The sequence below is a fragment of the Typopeltis vanoorti genome, chromosome 2 (assembly GCF_054136105.1).
Source record: "Typopeltis vanoorti isolate ZY-2024b chromosome 2, IOZ_Tvanoo_1.0, whole genome shotgun sequence".
NCBI lineage: Eukaryota > Metazoa > Arthropoda > Arachnida > Uropygi > Thelyphonidae > Typopeltis > Typopeltis vanoorti.
In genome coordinates this window covers 75,129,769-75,147,072 of record NC_143550.1, presented here as the reverse complement: position 1 = coordinate 75,147,072, position 17,304 = coordinate 75,129,769, and the positions used below count along the sequence as shown (strand labels likewise).

At 33.4% G+C, this 17,304-nt stretch overlaps 1 protein-coding gene and 1 pseudogene across 1 annotated transcript in view; both read right to left on the bottom strand.

The window, feature by feature from the left end:
- The window catches only part of LOC150109184 (acylamino-acid-releasing enzyme-like), a 467,476-nt gene that overhangs the window by 226,003 nt on the left and 224,169 nt on the right, over nt 1-17,304 (bottom strand). Inside the window, exon 9 of the mRNA XM_090411884.1 lies at nt 15,649-15,770. Coding sequence (XP_090268010.1) covers nt 15,649-15,770 — 122 coding nt within the window. The remainder of the gene's footprint in view (nt 1-15,648; nt 15,771-17,304) is intronic.
- On the bottom strand, nt 14,578-14,899 carry LOC150109185 (glutathione S-transferase 3, mitochondrial pseudogene; annotated as a pseudogene).

The following is a 17,304-nucleotide window of genomic DNA, read 5'->3' as shown; positions in this document are numbered from 1 at the left end:
GAGTCCTGAGAAAGATTAGGGGCGTGAACATGTGGCATCAATGTCAATATCATATTAAAAACGATTATATTAGGAAAGAACTTGCCACTGTCAGCATCCAGGAATGCACTAGCAGAGGTAATCTCAGGTAGTATGGTCACTTGAACAGAATGGGAGAGGAAAGATTAGCAAAACAAGTGTGGCAGGAAAAAGACTCAGAGGAAGACCAAGATATAGGTGAATTGATACAGTAAAAAGTGCCTTAGAAGATAGAAACATAAGATAATGTTGGAGTCTCGACAGGTAACAGACTGATTTGGAGGAAAATTGTAGATAGGACGTTAATAATGATGTAATTTTTTATGTAGTACGATCATATCCTACATCCCTTTGGGGGGGGGGGATATATCAGAAATTTGATGATGATGATGATGATGATATGGTAAAAGAGCGAACCTTCACACAATCTGTGAACTAATTTTCAAACTAAGATTATGAATAAAAAATAAAGAAAACAATTTGTAACAGATGGAGGCTATATTTATTTTAAGATTCAAATTTTTATGAATTTATAAAATAACTATTTGACAAAAATAATTATCTTGAATCAAGTTGTGGGAGAATAAAATGTATAGGTGACTAAGATAATTAGCAAAAAAAAAGAAATGACAGTCACATTGTTCTCAAGAGTGATAGAACCTTAAGGGAAGAAATATGAAAGGATCTCCTATTTGCACTGGCATTAAAAACTGTATTTATACAATAAAACAAGTTGCAAAAATAAATGTAACTTGTAGGTAATATATAGATTCCAAGTTACCAAGCAAACAACAAGTAACTACATTTCTGGCAATAGGTAACTGAACGTAGCTACGTACGTGAGGTAATATGATTAAGTTTTCTCGTCAGCATGAAGGATTATCGCACCTTCTAATGGATATGACAGTCAAATGCACTTGATATCCATGTTTTTTCAATAGGTGGTCTGACTCGTATCCAGGATTTGCTGGACGTACATACATGCCCAGGCCAGTTGGGAGGTTAACCCTGTGGAGGTTGAGTAAAAAAATTGCAGCTTAGGTCGCATGTATCCGATAGATACATTCGTTACTAGTATGTGCTGAAATGCAATAAAACTTTAAAAAAAACACTACAAATATAATACATGATGGTTTATTTATTTTCAGTTACAATCTAGAAATTATTGAAAAAAAAAGAAACCAATAAAAAAAACCCAACTAAACCAATACTATACTGACATTGGAGTTCACAGTATCTCTCAGATACAATTTAACCACTTTCACTTTTGCATTCGACTCTATCATTCTCATCATCAGACTAAAGTAACATTCGCTGAATCTCTTCGACATCTGATGGATTATCTTGTCGATATATTTTTCCAGCCATTTTCAATGGTAAATAAATAAAAAAGAAAACTGAACAAATTTATTTATTTTATTTAGCGTATGATGTACAGATCTCAGAATAAAACATACAAATTACATAAAACAGCATAAAAAACAATTGTAAAAATCATATTAAAAGGGGTACACTAGGTTGAAATGATTAAACATCAAAATTAAAAATCAGGAGTCAGAGCTTAATCCTTAAATCCCGGATCCACTCCAGGGATTCTGGGGTCAGTTTAAAAAAGTCCTCTTTAGAACCCGAGAATGGGTAGATAGGGCACTAAAGTACAATGCGACTGATAGTCTGGATCCCTCTTCCGCAATCACAGTTTGGAGTCTCGGACCAGTTCCATTTATGCAAGAGATGCTTACATCTCCCATGTCCTGTTCTGATCTGATTTAAAGTGGTCCATTCATGCCTATGGAGATTGAAGCCCTCCAGACGAGATGTCGAATTTGTGATGGGAATTTGAAGTATGGAAGGAAATGTCTTGGTGGACAGGCAAGGAACTGTTTCCAATTACTTTTGCCCATAGTTTGCTTAAGGCTTGGGTCCTGCAGAGTGAGGGAGGGGTTATATTATTGAGAGATGGGGGCCAGTAGCAGATCTTATTATTGAAAAAAAAGAAACAAATAAAAAAAAAAAAAACTAAACCAATACTATACCAACATCGGAGTTCACGGCATCTCTCAGATAAATTTACTATCAAATACCACTTTCACTTTTGCATTCGACTATCATCTCATCATCAGACTCGACTAAACAAATACTATACTGACATCGGAGTTTGCAGTATCTCTCAGATACGATTTACTATCGAATATCACACACCTCTACATAACACGTTAAACCGAACTGACTTCATTCTAGCGAATAACGCTTTCAGCGAATTTTTTCTGTAATGATTTTTCCTGCAATGGATTTTCCCTGTGATAAATTTTCCTCTCAATGAATTTTCCTGTTGATGAATTTTCTCTGTGATAAATTTTCCTCTTGATGAATTTTCCATGTGATAAATTTTCCTCTCGATGAATTGTCCGTGCCACAATGAACTGTCGGTGATGAATTGTCCATGAACCTTTGGATGTGCACATTGGCGTGCATTGTGGGAAGGGTCACTACCCAGTCTAGGTTTGACCTTTACTGAGGGGAGCAAGACTCTGAATATTCTGAGAGCTAAATAAATGTATGTTATATTTTCCATATACAAGTAGCAAAATGGTATATCAAGAGATTATTAAAATAGTCTGGATGAGAGATAGGTGCAGGAAGTTTTTCTGTAGTAAGTTTGGTTAGACAGTGAGATGGCAATCTAATGTGAAGGCAATAGCCTCTATATACATATAGCTGAATCTATATAACTGAAGGACAACTAGGCTAAAACGTACATTTTAGCCTAATTGTGAAGAATACTTTTGCTGTAAACTTTGTTAGCTCATTAGGATTAAAACAAGAACATAATTTTCTTGGCAAGTATAATTTATGTTCCAACCAAGTGGAAAAACTTACTATAAAATGCAGAATGTTAACTGCAGGGTAGGATAATAGTGTTGAAAAAAAAAAACCCTCTTGAAACAAGTAAATGACTGCAAAACAGATAATAAAGATGAAAGTTTTTTCCCAGTTGGTTAGACTATAAATTATATATTCAGTTTAATCCTTTATCCAAGAGTAAGCAAACAAAGTTTGCACCTGAAGTATCTTCAGGACTGGGACAACCCATGGCAAAGGTGGACTAAATTCTCATCACTTTCCATAGTATCCCATAATGCAAAGCACATCTCCTTGTGGAGATGTATACTGCTATGCATTATGGAAGAGTCACTACCCAGACTGGTTTCGTCTTTTATTGAGGTCTCTTCAGTGGGAGCCAGACCCAGAGGTGATACCAAGGATTAAACTAAATACAGTAAAACACCGAAGTTACGAGGTAGGTGGGACCAACAAAAAGCACATAAGTCGAATTCGTGTAATTTTGCATGTAATTTATATATACAAACATACAAAATATTAGTTAATTGGGTTTACAAAAACACCTATATTTTTTAAGAAATAATGCATAATCATAATTGTAGTTTTTCGTACATAAAAAAAAGAAAGTTATTTCGATGTCGATGGTTTCATAAAATCTAATAGATTCGTCTGATGGCATAATGTCTTTTTCTTGTCACGCATTGTGAAAAGAAAAAGACATTATGCCGTCATTATGCAAAATTTCTTCATAGCAAGCCAATGATTTTTTTTATTCTTTGCCTTGTGGCTATAATTCGTTCCTTGTTAGAATCTATGTCCTCCAAAATCTGTAAACCTTTCTTAATTAAGCTGAGACCTTCTGTTAATTTTGCAATTGTCATGTGCTTTTCTGGTAGAACTGGATCTGAGGTTTTGGTCTCTTCAGTAAGACTTTGCTCACGCATCTTTATGAGCTCATTGATTGTAAGTCCTTGTTATGTGAGTCTAACAGCTTGCTGACATCTTCACTGTTGACTTCTAAATCTAATTGCCTGGCAAGGTTGACAACTTCTTCTATTGCCTCAACAACTTGATCAGTTTCTCGCAACATTTCCGTTTCACATTTAAAAAAGGATGGACAAAGTTTTTTCCAGACACCATTCAAGGTTTTTTGGGAAATTTCGCCCCAAGAATCTCCGATAATTCTTACAACATCTAAAACATTAAACAGTTTCCAAAACTTTTTAACAGACAGTTGCTCATTTTGCCTCATAGCTTCATTCAGACTTGCAAACAAATGCCATGTATAGTACGCTCTGAATGTTTTGATAACTCCTTGGTCCATCGGTTGAAGTAAGCTGGTTGTATTTGGAGGCAAGAAAACAACTTTTACACATGGATCAAAATCAACTAAAGTTGCAGGAGGGGTGACCAGGTGCATTATCAATAATGAGCATAACTTTAAACCGAATTTTTTTAAACTGGCAATAACGTTCAACTTCAGGTATGAAGTGGTGACCAAACCAGTCTTCAAAAATAGAAGCTGTCACCCAAGCTTTAGAATTTGACTTCCAAATCACTGGCAAGCCAGCTTTAGATTTTTTTTTAGAGCTCTTGGATTTTTGGAGCGATAAATTAAGAGAGGTTTTAACTTGCAATCACCAGCTGCATTTCCACCAAGCATTACTGTCAGCCAGTCTTTGGAAGCCTTAAAGCCAGGAAACGTTTTTTCTTCACGTGCGATGAAAGTTCTCTTATGCATCTTTTTCCAGAACAAGCCGGTCTCATCTATATTAAATATGGTTTGACTGCTATAGCTACCTTCCTTGATGATAGCCTTAAGTGTCTCAAGAAAAGAAGACATAACCTCTTTATCAGAGTTTGTCACCTCTCCACTCTTCGCGATGCTGTGCCAGTTACAGCGATTTTTAAATCGGTTGAACCAACCATTACTGGCTATGAAATTTTCTTCTCTGACCGCTTCTCCAGCTTCCACTTTTAGCCTCTCAAAAATCAGCTTGGCTTGGCTACATATTGTCGTTTGATCAACTGAACAATTTTTTACTCTCATTTGATTATCACACCATCGTTTCCATTTCACCAATAATCCCATGACGTTTACAAATTATGCTTGAATTCAATGATTGGGCATTTTTCACAGCAGCGAGAATTCTTTCTTTATCTTTTATGATTGTTCTTACTGTGGATTCCTGTAGATCGAGCTTCTTTGCTAGCTCACAAATTTTCATTCCGCCTTCAAAATCCTTAATAATGTTGAGTTTTGTTTCCAAAGTCAATGTTTTTCTTTTCTTGCTAGCAGTAGAAGAATCGGACTTACTTCTTTTGGACAACATTATTATTTTTTATGTGATAAAATTTTTATCAAGAACATAACATTAAACAATCGCAAGGTTTGTAAACTATAAAAATCGTGTATGAATGGAGACCAAGCGAAACATGTCAGTGTTTGTTCACAGCATGTGCGACACTGGAGAATACGGCCAACAGCAGAAAGATAAGACTAGTGGTAAGGCATGAAGCAGGGTGAGAAAAAAGTACATCTAAGAAACCGCATAACTCCGAATTCATGTAAGTTGGGGTATTACTGTATATAATTTATAGAAAATAAAGATATAAAAGAAGAGCGATAGAGAGTACTCCTTGAAATGAAAGTGAATAAAGTTAGTCAACAATAATTGCTTCATAAAGTTTAGGGGAGATCTTCATTTCATTGTACCAATTTACTCTTAAGTGGAAAGAACTTAAGAGTAAATCAAATTGCCTATTTTGTTGAATGTCCATTACAGGGATACCAAATAAACTAAATGTTTAAGTTAATGTACATTTTTAGTGGGTATGAAAGAATTGGAGTTTATTAATTAATTTCTTGAGGAAAGAGAAAATTAGATAAATTCACAATGTTCAAATAAGATTTTTAATGATATATTTATTTAATGTAAGGAAATATCAGATTTAATATAAGGGAAATTCTTCACATCTCGCAGACAGGACTTGAACCCATATTTTTTATAACTGAAGGACAAATGTCATAAAGATGTGTTAGGAAATCATAACTTTTGTAAATGCAGTGCAGACAGGACAAATTAAGGAAGATGATGGAAGAATTTAATTAAAATTCAACAGTGAATTTTAATCTGGGTTTCAATGTTATTATTTCTTTCAAGACCTCCTATTTTGGGCCAATTACTAATATGACATCATCACTGTATCTCCCATACATCTTGATGCCAAGTAGTATGTAGACTTATGAAGGTTCGCTCCAATTTTAGCTAGCCAGAGGTCAGCAAGTCAAGTGGAATGTGAAGCTCCACTTTGATGGCCATAAATCTACAGCTCCATTAAAAATTTGAAAAATCTGGCATCTAATAAAATTCTGATAAGATGAATGATATGGCTGGGTCCTACTTTTGTATAGTAATATAGATTGATAATCACTGAGAAGTAAATGCTAAATGTGAAAGTGAAATTACAGAACAGAAGGTTTATTAGTAATATTGACTAAACATAAGTTTCAATTCCAAGTAAAATTATCAGAGAGCTGAAGCTGCATACATTTTAATTAAGATTAAAGGAAGTTATTTTCTTATCCTACAAATGGAAGAAAAATTTTTTTTTTAGATTTTTCCTGGTATCCTATTAATTATGACAGATCCACAAATTCTTACAATCACAATTCTAAAATTTAATCACAATTCTAAAATTTAATCTAATTTTTTATTGCCATTTCAATGAACTAAGTACACACTTTTTGATTTCTTAATTGCATTTACAGACAAATTTCAATTTTTTTACAAGAACTCATAAACATCTTGTCTTTAGGAGTTCAAGAGGCAATTTTTTTGTATTCCACCCTGTAAGCCTTAAGTTGAATCCACAAGTGTGATTTTTTGTGTGTTTTATGCATACATGTAAGTAGAATATATATATATATATATGTATAAACAACAAAGTACATGATAACCACAGTAATTAACTGGTTTCGATAAACCAGTGTTTATCAAAAACCTACCTTTACTGGCAGATACATTCATCACACCTCTCAAAAAATTGGTGTTATCAAGTCTTTAATTAATAGAGCACATAATGCATGCTCCTCTCCCCTCAAAGCTCATCAAATCCAACAGATAATTGACTCCTATGTTACAACACCTAAGGATTCTTCAACCAATAGCAGGGTTTCAGTCCCTTATATTTCTGGTATCTGTGTACCTATTGGTAGAATTTTGAAGTATCACCTTATTCTCCCATATACATATTCAACTCCTCTAAGGATCCTCTCCTCCAATGGGAGGAGAGGATCCTTAGAGGAGTTGAATTTTAAGTTTTGTTGGTGGTTTAAAGGTGGCATTGAGATTATAATGGTGTAGGATTCCGTTGATTTTTTCTGATAACCCTTTAATGTATGGCTATGGTTTTACTGTAATCTAGATTATTTTTTGATGATGTTTTATTAAGTATTTTATTAATGTTATTTTTGTTATAGCCTGGAGTTATTAGTTATTATAGCCATTAGTTATTATATCCTGAAGTTTATTGCATCCACTGCACCTGTAACTTACTGTATATTGGTGAAACTGGACGTACAATCCCTATACGTAAGAAAGAACATTAAATATAACAATTTTGGTGATGCAGGCCTCTCAGACCAAGCTCTCAACAGCATACATCAAATTAACTGGAAAAGTACCTGCTCTTTACACCATACAAAAACATGGTATGAGAGAAAATTTAAGGAAGCCTGTGAAATTCTGATAAATCACCCAAATATCAACAATAATGGTGGCATGAAAATTCCAAGAATCTGGATGGCACATATTCAGCCTACTTAATAGTTAGTATCTACCATACTTCATGACCCTAGGCAACCTTCAGCTAGTATTGGAAACCACTCCAAACCAACTGGTTGAAATTATATGTACAATCATGTTGTTAAACATGATTGTACATATTATATATATATATATATATATTTTTTTTTTTAAAAAAACATAGATTTAATGACTAAAAACCGAGATAACTTTTAAAGATTTTAATAAGAATAATACGACTAGTTTCGGCTTATAACAGCCTTCCTCAGGTATTCTTAAAGGAAAAGAATAGTAATAAACATTGAAGTATCTAAACAAACTGAAAATTACAGGTAAAAATTGCCACACATAATTGATACATAAAAAACGTATTTTTTCAAGTTGTTCTAACAGGTGTGCCATTGTTTATTGCAAGTGTGCGTGCAGGCTCACGTGAACGCCAATATTGAATAACTGCAGCATGGCTATCTGGGATGTTATAATTCAAATTGTTGTTTAAGTGGACAGGATTCATCAGGATTTCCCTTGATTCTACAATTTTCCTCTCAAACTCATCATCACAGTGAAAGATATTTTCTGATCTATCCCAGCAAACGGAGTGGCTTTGTTGATCATCATTAGGATTATTTGAAAAAAGAACATGACTGGATAACGCAGTTGCATGAGATCTTTTGTAAGAGATGTCTCTCTTATGCTCTTCTATACGTTGTTCAATAGATTTGTTAGTTTGTCCAAAATAAGGGATATTGCAATCGCACCATAATTTATATACACCTGGATATTTTAGGTTTAGGTTGCGATGAGTAGGTTTTGGATGGCTGATTAGAGAATGGATTTTAGGAAGTGTGGTGAAGAACATCTTGAAATTATATTTTTTAAGGACTTTAAGCTAATTTTTTAGAGACTGTGCTAATGTATGGAATGGAGATGCTACCTTTAAAATTAATAGTTTCTGTTGTGCACCGCCTAGGAGGATCCAGAAGAAATTTCTTAATCGTTTTTTCAGAGTATCCATATTGTTTAAAGATAAGAGTGAGGTGATTTATTTCTTTTTGTAGTTCATCTGATTCATTCAAGAATTACAAAAAGAAATAAATCATCTCACTCTTATCTTTAAACAATATGGATACTCTGAAAAAACGATTAAGAAATTTCTTCTGGATCCTCCTAGGCGGTGCACAACAGAAACTATTAATTTTAAAGGTAGCATCTCCATTCCATACATTAGCACAGTCTCTAAAAAATTAGCTTAAAGTCCTTAAAAAATATAATTTCAAGATGTTCTTCACCACACTTCCTAAAATCCATTCTCTAATCAGCCATCCAAAACCTACTCATCGCAACCTAAACCTAAAATATCCAGGTGTATATAAATTCTGGTGCGATTGCAATATCCCTTATTTTGGACAAACTAACAAATCTATTGAACAACGTATAGAAAAAATTAGCTTAAAGTCCTTAAAAAATATAATTTCAAGATGTTCTTCACCACACTTCCTAAAATCCATTCTCTAATCAGCCATCCAAAACCTACTCATCGCAACCTAAACCTAAAATATCCAGGTGTATATAAATTATGGTGCGATTGCAATATCCCTTATTTTGGACAAACTAACAAATCTATTGAACAACGTATAGAAGAGCATAAGAGAGACATCTCTTACAAAAGATCTCATGCAACTGCGTTATCCAGTCATGTTCTTTTTTCAAATAATCCTAATGATGATCAACAAAGCCACTCCGTTTGCTGGGATAGATCAGAAAATATCTTTCACTGTGATGATGAGTTTGAGAGGAAAATTGTAAAATCAAGGGAAATCCTGATGAACCCTGTTCACTTAAACAACAATTTGAATTATAACATCCCAGATAGCCATGCTGCAGTTATTCAATATTTGGCGTTCACGTGAGCCTGCACGCACACTTGCAATAAACAATGGCACACCTGTTAGAACAACTTGAAAAAATACGTTTTTTATGTATCAATTATGTGTGCAATTTTTACCTGTAATTTTCAGTTTGTTTAGATACTTCAATGTTTATTACTATTCTTTTCCTTTAAGAATACCCGAGGAAGGCTGTTATACCTCGAAACTAGTCGTATTATTCTTATTAAAATCTTTATGTTATCTCGGTTTTTAGTCATTAAATCTATGTTTTTAAAATGTATCACAACAACCGAGTAAAAGCTGATTATCACACAGACATATATATATAGATTTGCTGCTCCTCAACCCGATGTAATGTTACAACCAGTAGATAATATTAATTATAGGACTCTAGTGTTGATGTAGTAAGGGTTTTTTTTTTTTTTTTTTTTTTTTCTTCAATAGTGTATATGCTCCAGAAGATGATCTTGATATAAAGGTCAAAACACCGAGTGTTGATTTTGGTTTATATTAAACTAAAGTTTTACTCAAACATGGTAGTTGTCTCCATAATTTTCCAAAATGTATTTGTAAAAAGCACTTGTTTCGATACTCAGATACTGAAAGATGATGGTCAGCAATTGCAGAAATGGTCTATGATTAGAAATTTTTTTTTTTTTTTGCTTAGCATAATAAAGAAAAGAGACAGAAATTATATCTTTGTTCTTACTCAGACCACAAGTCAATAATATATGTAGAAAAAATTTCATACTATTAGCAAGAATGAGATAAAATTAAAATGAAATAAAATAAAAATTCTCGTAATTATAATATTTGAATATAGAACATAAAAGGCTTGAATCTGGCAATTTTAATTATGGATGTGAAGGATATTATTAATCCAATGTTGATCCTGTATTATTTATTATCAACACAACTAAGTTCCTATCATGGGACTTCTTCAGGTGTAAGAGCCACATAAAAATAAAAAAAAAAAATATTAAAAGACTGACATGATGACAACAAATATGGTATTATGTAGGATTCTGATCACAGGTAGTGCAGATAACAAGCATATTCTTGTCTTACCCTTAACTTTACATCAAACTATCTTCCTGTATTTCCTTTAATTCTAACTACTGACTGACAACTTAAATATAGACTATGTATTTCTATGTGTATAATATTCCATTCATCCCATATAATCGAAGTGTTTTGAAAAGCTTTTCTCTGGGCACCTTGTCATATGCCTGTTCCAGATCAACAAAGCTTTTTTAAGTACAAATCCTTGTCATATTCCCACAATTTCTCAACTATTTATCTTAAAGTGAAAATATTATCTTGACAATCTCTATTTGGCCTGAACCCAGGTTGTTGTTCTCCAAATTTCTCTTCCAAAATCTTTCTCAACCTTTTTTCAAATATGTTTGCATAAATCTTACCTGGAACACTTAGTAGAGAAATTCCTCTCTAATTCTCACATTCAGCTTTATTCTCTTTTGTATAGATGGGTACCATGAGAGCTCTACTCCAATCATTGGGAATTCGACCTTTTACATTCTTCTTAAAAATTTTCTATTGCTGTTCTGTCACTGATTGCTTCATTTAACAGTCTTTCAAAGTAATTACTCCAGACATCATTCTTATCATCAGTTTTCGTGTCACTTTTATGATCTTTGATTCCTTTTACAGTACTCTTGCCTCCATTTCTAAGCTTCTTCAATAGCCTTCAGAATGTTTTGCCACCTTCGTAATAATTGTTTTCATATTCTTACCGAAGTCATCTCACGGCTTTTGTTTAGCTATTTTTACACATAGCTTAGCTCTCTTGTATTTTTCTCTACATTCTTTCAGGACATTGGCTGACTTATTTGCTAGGAACTTTTGGTATGCTTTCTTCTTTTCCGGGATTTGTTTAACTTCGTGTGTTCACTTCTTGTAGGAAGGTATCTATAGTTATGGAGGTCTCTGGTTAGGTCCAGCTCATCGTTAATATGACATCAAGTTCTGTGGAATGAACTGGAAATCTTACACTACTGTTTGGACAAGATTAAGAGAAAAATCTGGGAATCTACTAAGATCCTCTCGGACCCTGCACATCTGAATATAAACCCAGCATTAATCTGTCTGAATGCTTCCCAGCTATGTTGCCAAATATGAAAATATGAGCACATTAACAAATGCATGAAACACACACACACACACACACACACACACACACTGATTTGTATTATTAGAATCCTACATAGTGCTTTATTTGTTGTAACCATGTTAATCTTTTAACTATCTGTACGTCTACATCTTTATATTTAAGTTTCATTTACATCTGAATAAGTCCCAGTAAAGAGAACAAAATAAGTCAGATGTTCAGCAATTACAAAAATATTTTTGTAACTTTGAATTCCTATATCATTTTAATTTTTCTTTTATATGAATCCCAATAATGAAAGGTCATAAACCTATAGTAGATTATGAGAGGAGGAGGAGGAGGAGGAGAGGTATTTGGGATTAGATATTCCAGTTCCCTTACTTTAGACACCAAACACTGAACCTTTTCCAAGCCAATTTAGGCTTTCAATAAGCAGTGAAGTGATTAGTCCACTCACAGTACTAACATACTTGAGGTTTACAAAACCTTCACGAGTGGGACTGATATTGAAATAAAAAAGCCACTGATCATTAAAATATTATAAACCATTAGGATAAGAAAACTAGGACATCCTCTAAAGAGAGGCCAGAACAGACCGGTGTAGGCCTAAATCCATGAAAACTATGACCATTAAAATATTAAATTGTTATATTTAATTCAGCCAATTCATTCCGGAATACTTCAAAATATAGAATAGTCTATGAATACTTAGTTATTCAGCTGTGTTTGTCTCATTGATTATTATCATCATCATCAGACCTAAATGGAGTCCAGTGACTCATTGTGAGAGGTCCCACTATTACACACACAGTTTATCATACCTTAAATATATTCATTGTTTCCACATTTGCATGATGCTTTATCTCCTTTTGATTTAAATTTATTTGTAATTAAAATTGTTACTTTAATTCAGAAAATATTGCATCGTTCAAAAAATATTGATGCATCTATTGCATTAATAAACTATTCTAGCTATTTGCATACAATATAACTTTCATATTGTATGAAGAAAAAGCATAAGATTATAAAATTAATTTTCCCATGTTATCTCAATGTTCTTCAATGAAACAGAACTTTGAATAGAAGAGTGAAATTTCATGCTTTATCTCCATCCAATCACATAAATAATATTCCATGTATCAAGCTGAAGTTCACAATATGATCAATAATTACAGATTCTTAACTTAAAAAAAAAAAACAGTATATGTAAATAGTAGTAATGTGAATCCTACCTACAAGATTGAAAATCTGTTGTACATTTACCATCTCTTTGGTATCGTTATGTCGATGATGTTTTTGCCATTTGGTCACATACTGAAGATGAACTTTCTACAGCAGATAAATAGCCTTCACCCTCGTCTCTCCAATTCACCATGGAAAAAGAAAATTCTGGTACTTTACCATTTTTGGACATCTTCCTTACTCAAACTTCTTCTGGTACCTTATCTACAAGCGTCTTTCGAAAGCCCACATTTACTGGCAGATACATACATAAAAAAGTCTGCTCACCACACATCTCAAAAATTTGGCATTCTTAAATCTCTAATTAATAGAGCACATAAAGTTTGCTCTTCTCCAGAAATCTTACAACAAGAACTTTCAATCATTAAAACGTTAATGGAATCAAATAATTACCACCCTAATCAAATCCAACAGATAATTGAATCTTACGTTCCAATACCTAAGGTTTCTTCAACAGTCCGCAGAGTTCCAATCCCCCCCCTACATTCCAGGAATCTCAGAACCTATAGGTAGAATTTTAAAAAAGTACCAATTGATTCCCAAGTATATTCCTATCAACAAAATTTCCTCCTTATTGCCTTCTACAAAAGATAAACTGTCATCTCTATCTTTGGCTGGTGTTTACCAAATATCATGTGAATGCGATGTTTCTTATTGTGGACAAACTGGCCGTTCTGTGGAAAAAAGAATTAAAGAACATCAATATTATATTAAATACAACAAACCTCAGAAATCTGGTCTAGCACAACACAGTATTAACACTACCCATAATATCCAGTGGGATAAAGCTATTCTCCTCCATAGATGCAGGTTCAAATATGAACGCCTTTTTAAAGAAAGTTGTGAAGCTATTTTGCACTGACCGAATTTAAATCAAAATTATTGTCTCTCTTTCTTGAAGATTTGGGAGACTTATTTTATGTAATCATTAAAAAAAACAATTATCTTAAATATTAATTAATTATTTTCTATCATTTCCTAGCGCACGACAACTATGTATTTTAATAGGTGACCCACCAAATGTTCATTACTTGTATTCCATTCCTATAACTGTTTGTAACACTGAAGATGTACTATTAGTTTTAGTATGAAATATCTGTACCTTATTAATTAATAATCGTGTTCCTTTAATAATCTACCATAAAATAGATCTAAGGGTTAGATAATCCAGTGCACTGTTCTACAGATCAAACATGGCACATTTTTGAGCATTTTGGCCTCCAATAAGTAGGGTGGTAGAGGTCTCACAGTTGACAATCAAAATTGTCCACTGTGAGACCTTCTATAACTTAAAATTACACGTTATATAATTAGCTATTCAACATTACAAATTTCAGTGTCATTTAGTTTGCAGGAAAAATGAAAGAATTTATGCTAATTTTTGAAACATATCTGGTTTATGATACGTTAGAATGTTAGCGGTATTGTGTAATAAGAATTCTTAACATGAACAAAAACAAAATATAATAGTGAACCACATTTGATTATAATAAATAATTATGTATAAAATATGCAAAAGACAGAAACATAACAAGAACCCTAAGCTTTATGGTTTATTTTGTTTATTAAACTGAATGTTTTGTAATTGTTTACCTATGATATCTAAATCATTTTATATAATTTTGATTTAACTTTTGAAAATCTTATTTCAAATATAACCAAGGAGCTTCAAGCCAAAATGTACTGAATATTCTGCAAGTGTGAAAATGCCAACATAATGAAAGAATCCTCTCATTCTTTCCTGTAGATCTCCAGATGAATATTCAACAGCACAGACAATTCTCCCCAACAAACATACCACACCAGCTGCTGAAAGTTTAGGACAGGATACCCCACCAAACATCAGAAAAGTTGGGATAATATTCCAAGAACTTCTGATGTGATCTTTGAATGCAGTTGAATATATTATTAGACTCACTGTGCATTATTGGATACTTAATACCATATTTCCTTCTAGCTGCCCCAACATGTATTCAATGCATTCAAAATACCAGAACCTATAGTAACTAGTACATTGTAGCATATTCTCTAGCCACAGTCATAACCACCATTTTTTTTATTCAAATTAAGTCATGAATAAAAAGATTTCTGATTATTAAAATCAAATGCACCTGAGCTTGAAAGTTTTGTGCACATCTCTGCTTTTTATATAGTTTTACTTTATTTCATAATTTACATTAACTTCAGCTATAATATTAAAATAATGCAATTTAATTATATCTGATATCAATGAATAAAATTTGTTCTATGGAATTTATTATGTTACCATCAAGTGTACCTATTTCATCAGATAATCTTTCTAGGAGTCTTGTCATTTGATATTCTAATAAATTATTAAAATATGAGCCCAATCACCCAGATATATTCTAAAAGTAATCATTAACATATGCATGTCAGAAATCTGATGTACATTTGATAATGGCAATCACTGACACTGGTTTTTGACTAAGAGATACAACCATGTTTATTATATTGTTTCATCTTCAGATATTATATTTATTTTTAAATTACCAATAGTGTACCTTTCTATTAAAAATTACAGTAAGTAAAAAAGTATGTGTAATCTTTACCAAATCATTACTGTGGTTTTAACTGCAAAAGAATTTTGTAATTTTAAATATATAAAGGAGTTCCTAAATGACTTCATAACAAAAACATAGTAAGTCACTCAAGATTATTTTTTAATAATTAAATTCTACACTTTAATTATTAAACTAACTTTCATTAGTCTGCTGCCTTTGTTATGAGGTCCTCCAACATTATTCTCTAAATATATTAAGACTGTCATATCTGGGCTAAATCTGGGAGATCTAACACTGCGATCCTCATGGCTAATTACAGCTTAAAAAGAAAGCAAAATTTATATATATTTGTTTGTTTTAATAATAATAATAATTAAATATATAGTAGATAATGCTTATTAGAAATGATATATTTAGTATGATATATCATTACAATAATTTCTGAGAGAATTTGACGGCAAAGGCATTCAAAGGAGTCTGTTGCTTTGCATCAAAATGAATACATAGTATAAAGATCTACTACAACAGTATTGTATTTTACAAACAGCATGCTACAGTGGTTATACTATTATTATTATTCAAGCCTCGTCGTGGGAGGTCCTTCCTAAGAAACACAAAGTCTATCAAGACTCATCAAGGGGAAGTCCCCCTAAGAAACACAAAATCTATCATACCACTCCTTAAACTCATTGACCATTCTCGCTCTCACCACTGCATCAGGCAATGCATTCCATGGTTCAACCACCCTCCATGCAAAGAAACCACTCCTCACTCTCTTGCTCACAGTTTCCTTTCGTAACTTCCAGGAATGGCCTCTTGTCATCACACCTTCCCACTGTTCAACCAAGCGAAAGAACTCTCCAGTGTCAATCCTGTAACCACCTCTCAACAGTTTAAAAGTCTCAATTATATCACCTTTCCTTCTTCTATCCACCAAACTCTGCAGTCCATATTCCCTCAGCCGATCCTCATAACTATCAGTGTACAGTACCGAAACTATCTTTGTTATCTGCCTTTGTACCCTTTCCACAGTTAATTTATCCCCTTCAAATCCTGGGGACCAAATCTGAGAACAATAGTCCAAGTATGGTCTGATCAGGGTCTTATACAATGGAATGATAACTGTTTTATCTCTGCAGGTCAGCATCCTTCTCATTATTGCAGCAATCCTCTGTGTTACCTTCATCACCTTTGTAATATCTCCCCTAAATTTCAGGTTTCTATCAATCATCAACCCCAGATCTCTTGTCTCCCCTACTTCCTCCAGTATAACTCCTCCCATAGAGTATGAAGTGTCCCATCGATATATCCCAAACCTGAAGACCTTACATTTTGCTGCATTAAACCAACACCCCATTCATTTGCCCATCTACCTAGCTTATTCAAATCCTCTTGCAGGGCTGCCGTATCTGCAATATTACTAACAATCCTTCCCAGCTTCGCATCATCCGCAAACAACTGAATATCCCCTTGCAATCCACTGACAATGTCATTCATATAAAGGTTAAACAATATAGGTCCCAGTACTGAGCCCTGTGGGACCCCACTTGTAACCCTCTGCTTCCTTGAAACTGCCCCATCATACACAACTCTCTGATACCTATTGGACAGCCAATCCTGAATCCAGTTGACCAATCTGACATCCAGACCCATGTGCTGCAACTTAAATATCAGCTTATCATGTGGCACACTGTCAAATGACTTCACTAAGTCTAAGAAAATGGCAGTATATGCCTTTTCCTCATCTAATGCTCTTATAACTTTATCATAAAAGGCTAGCATATTGCTAAAACAAGAGTGCTCCTTCACAAATCCATGTTGACTCTCAGAGATAACATTACCCTCATCTGCCC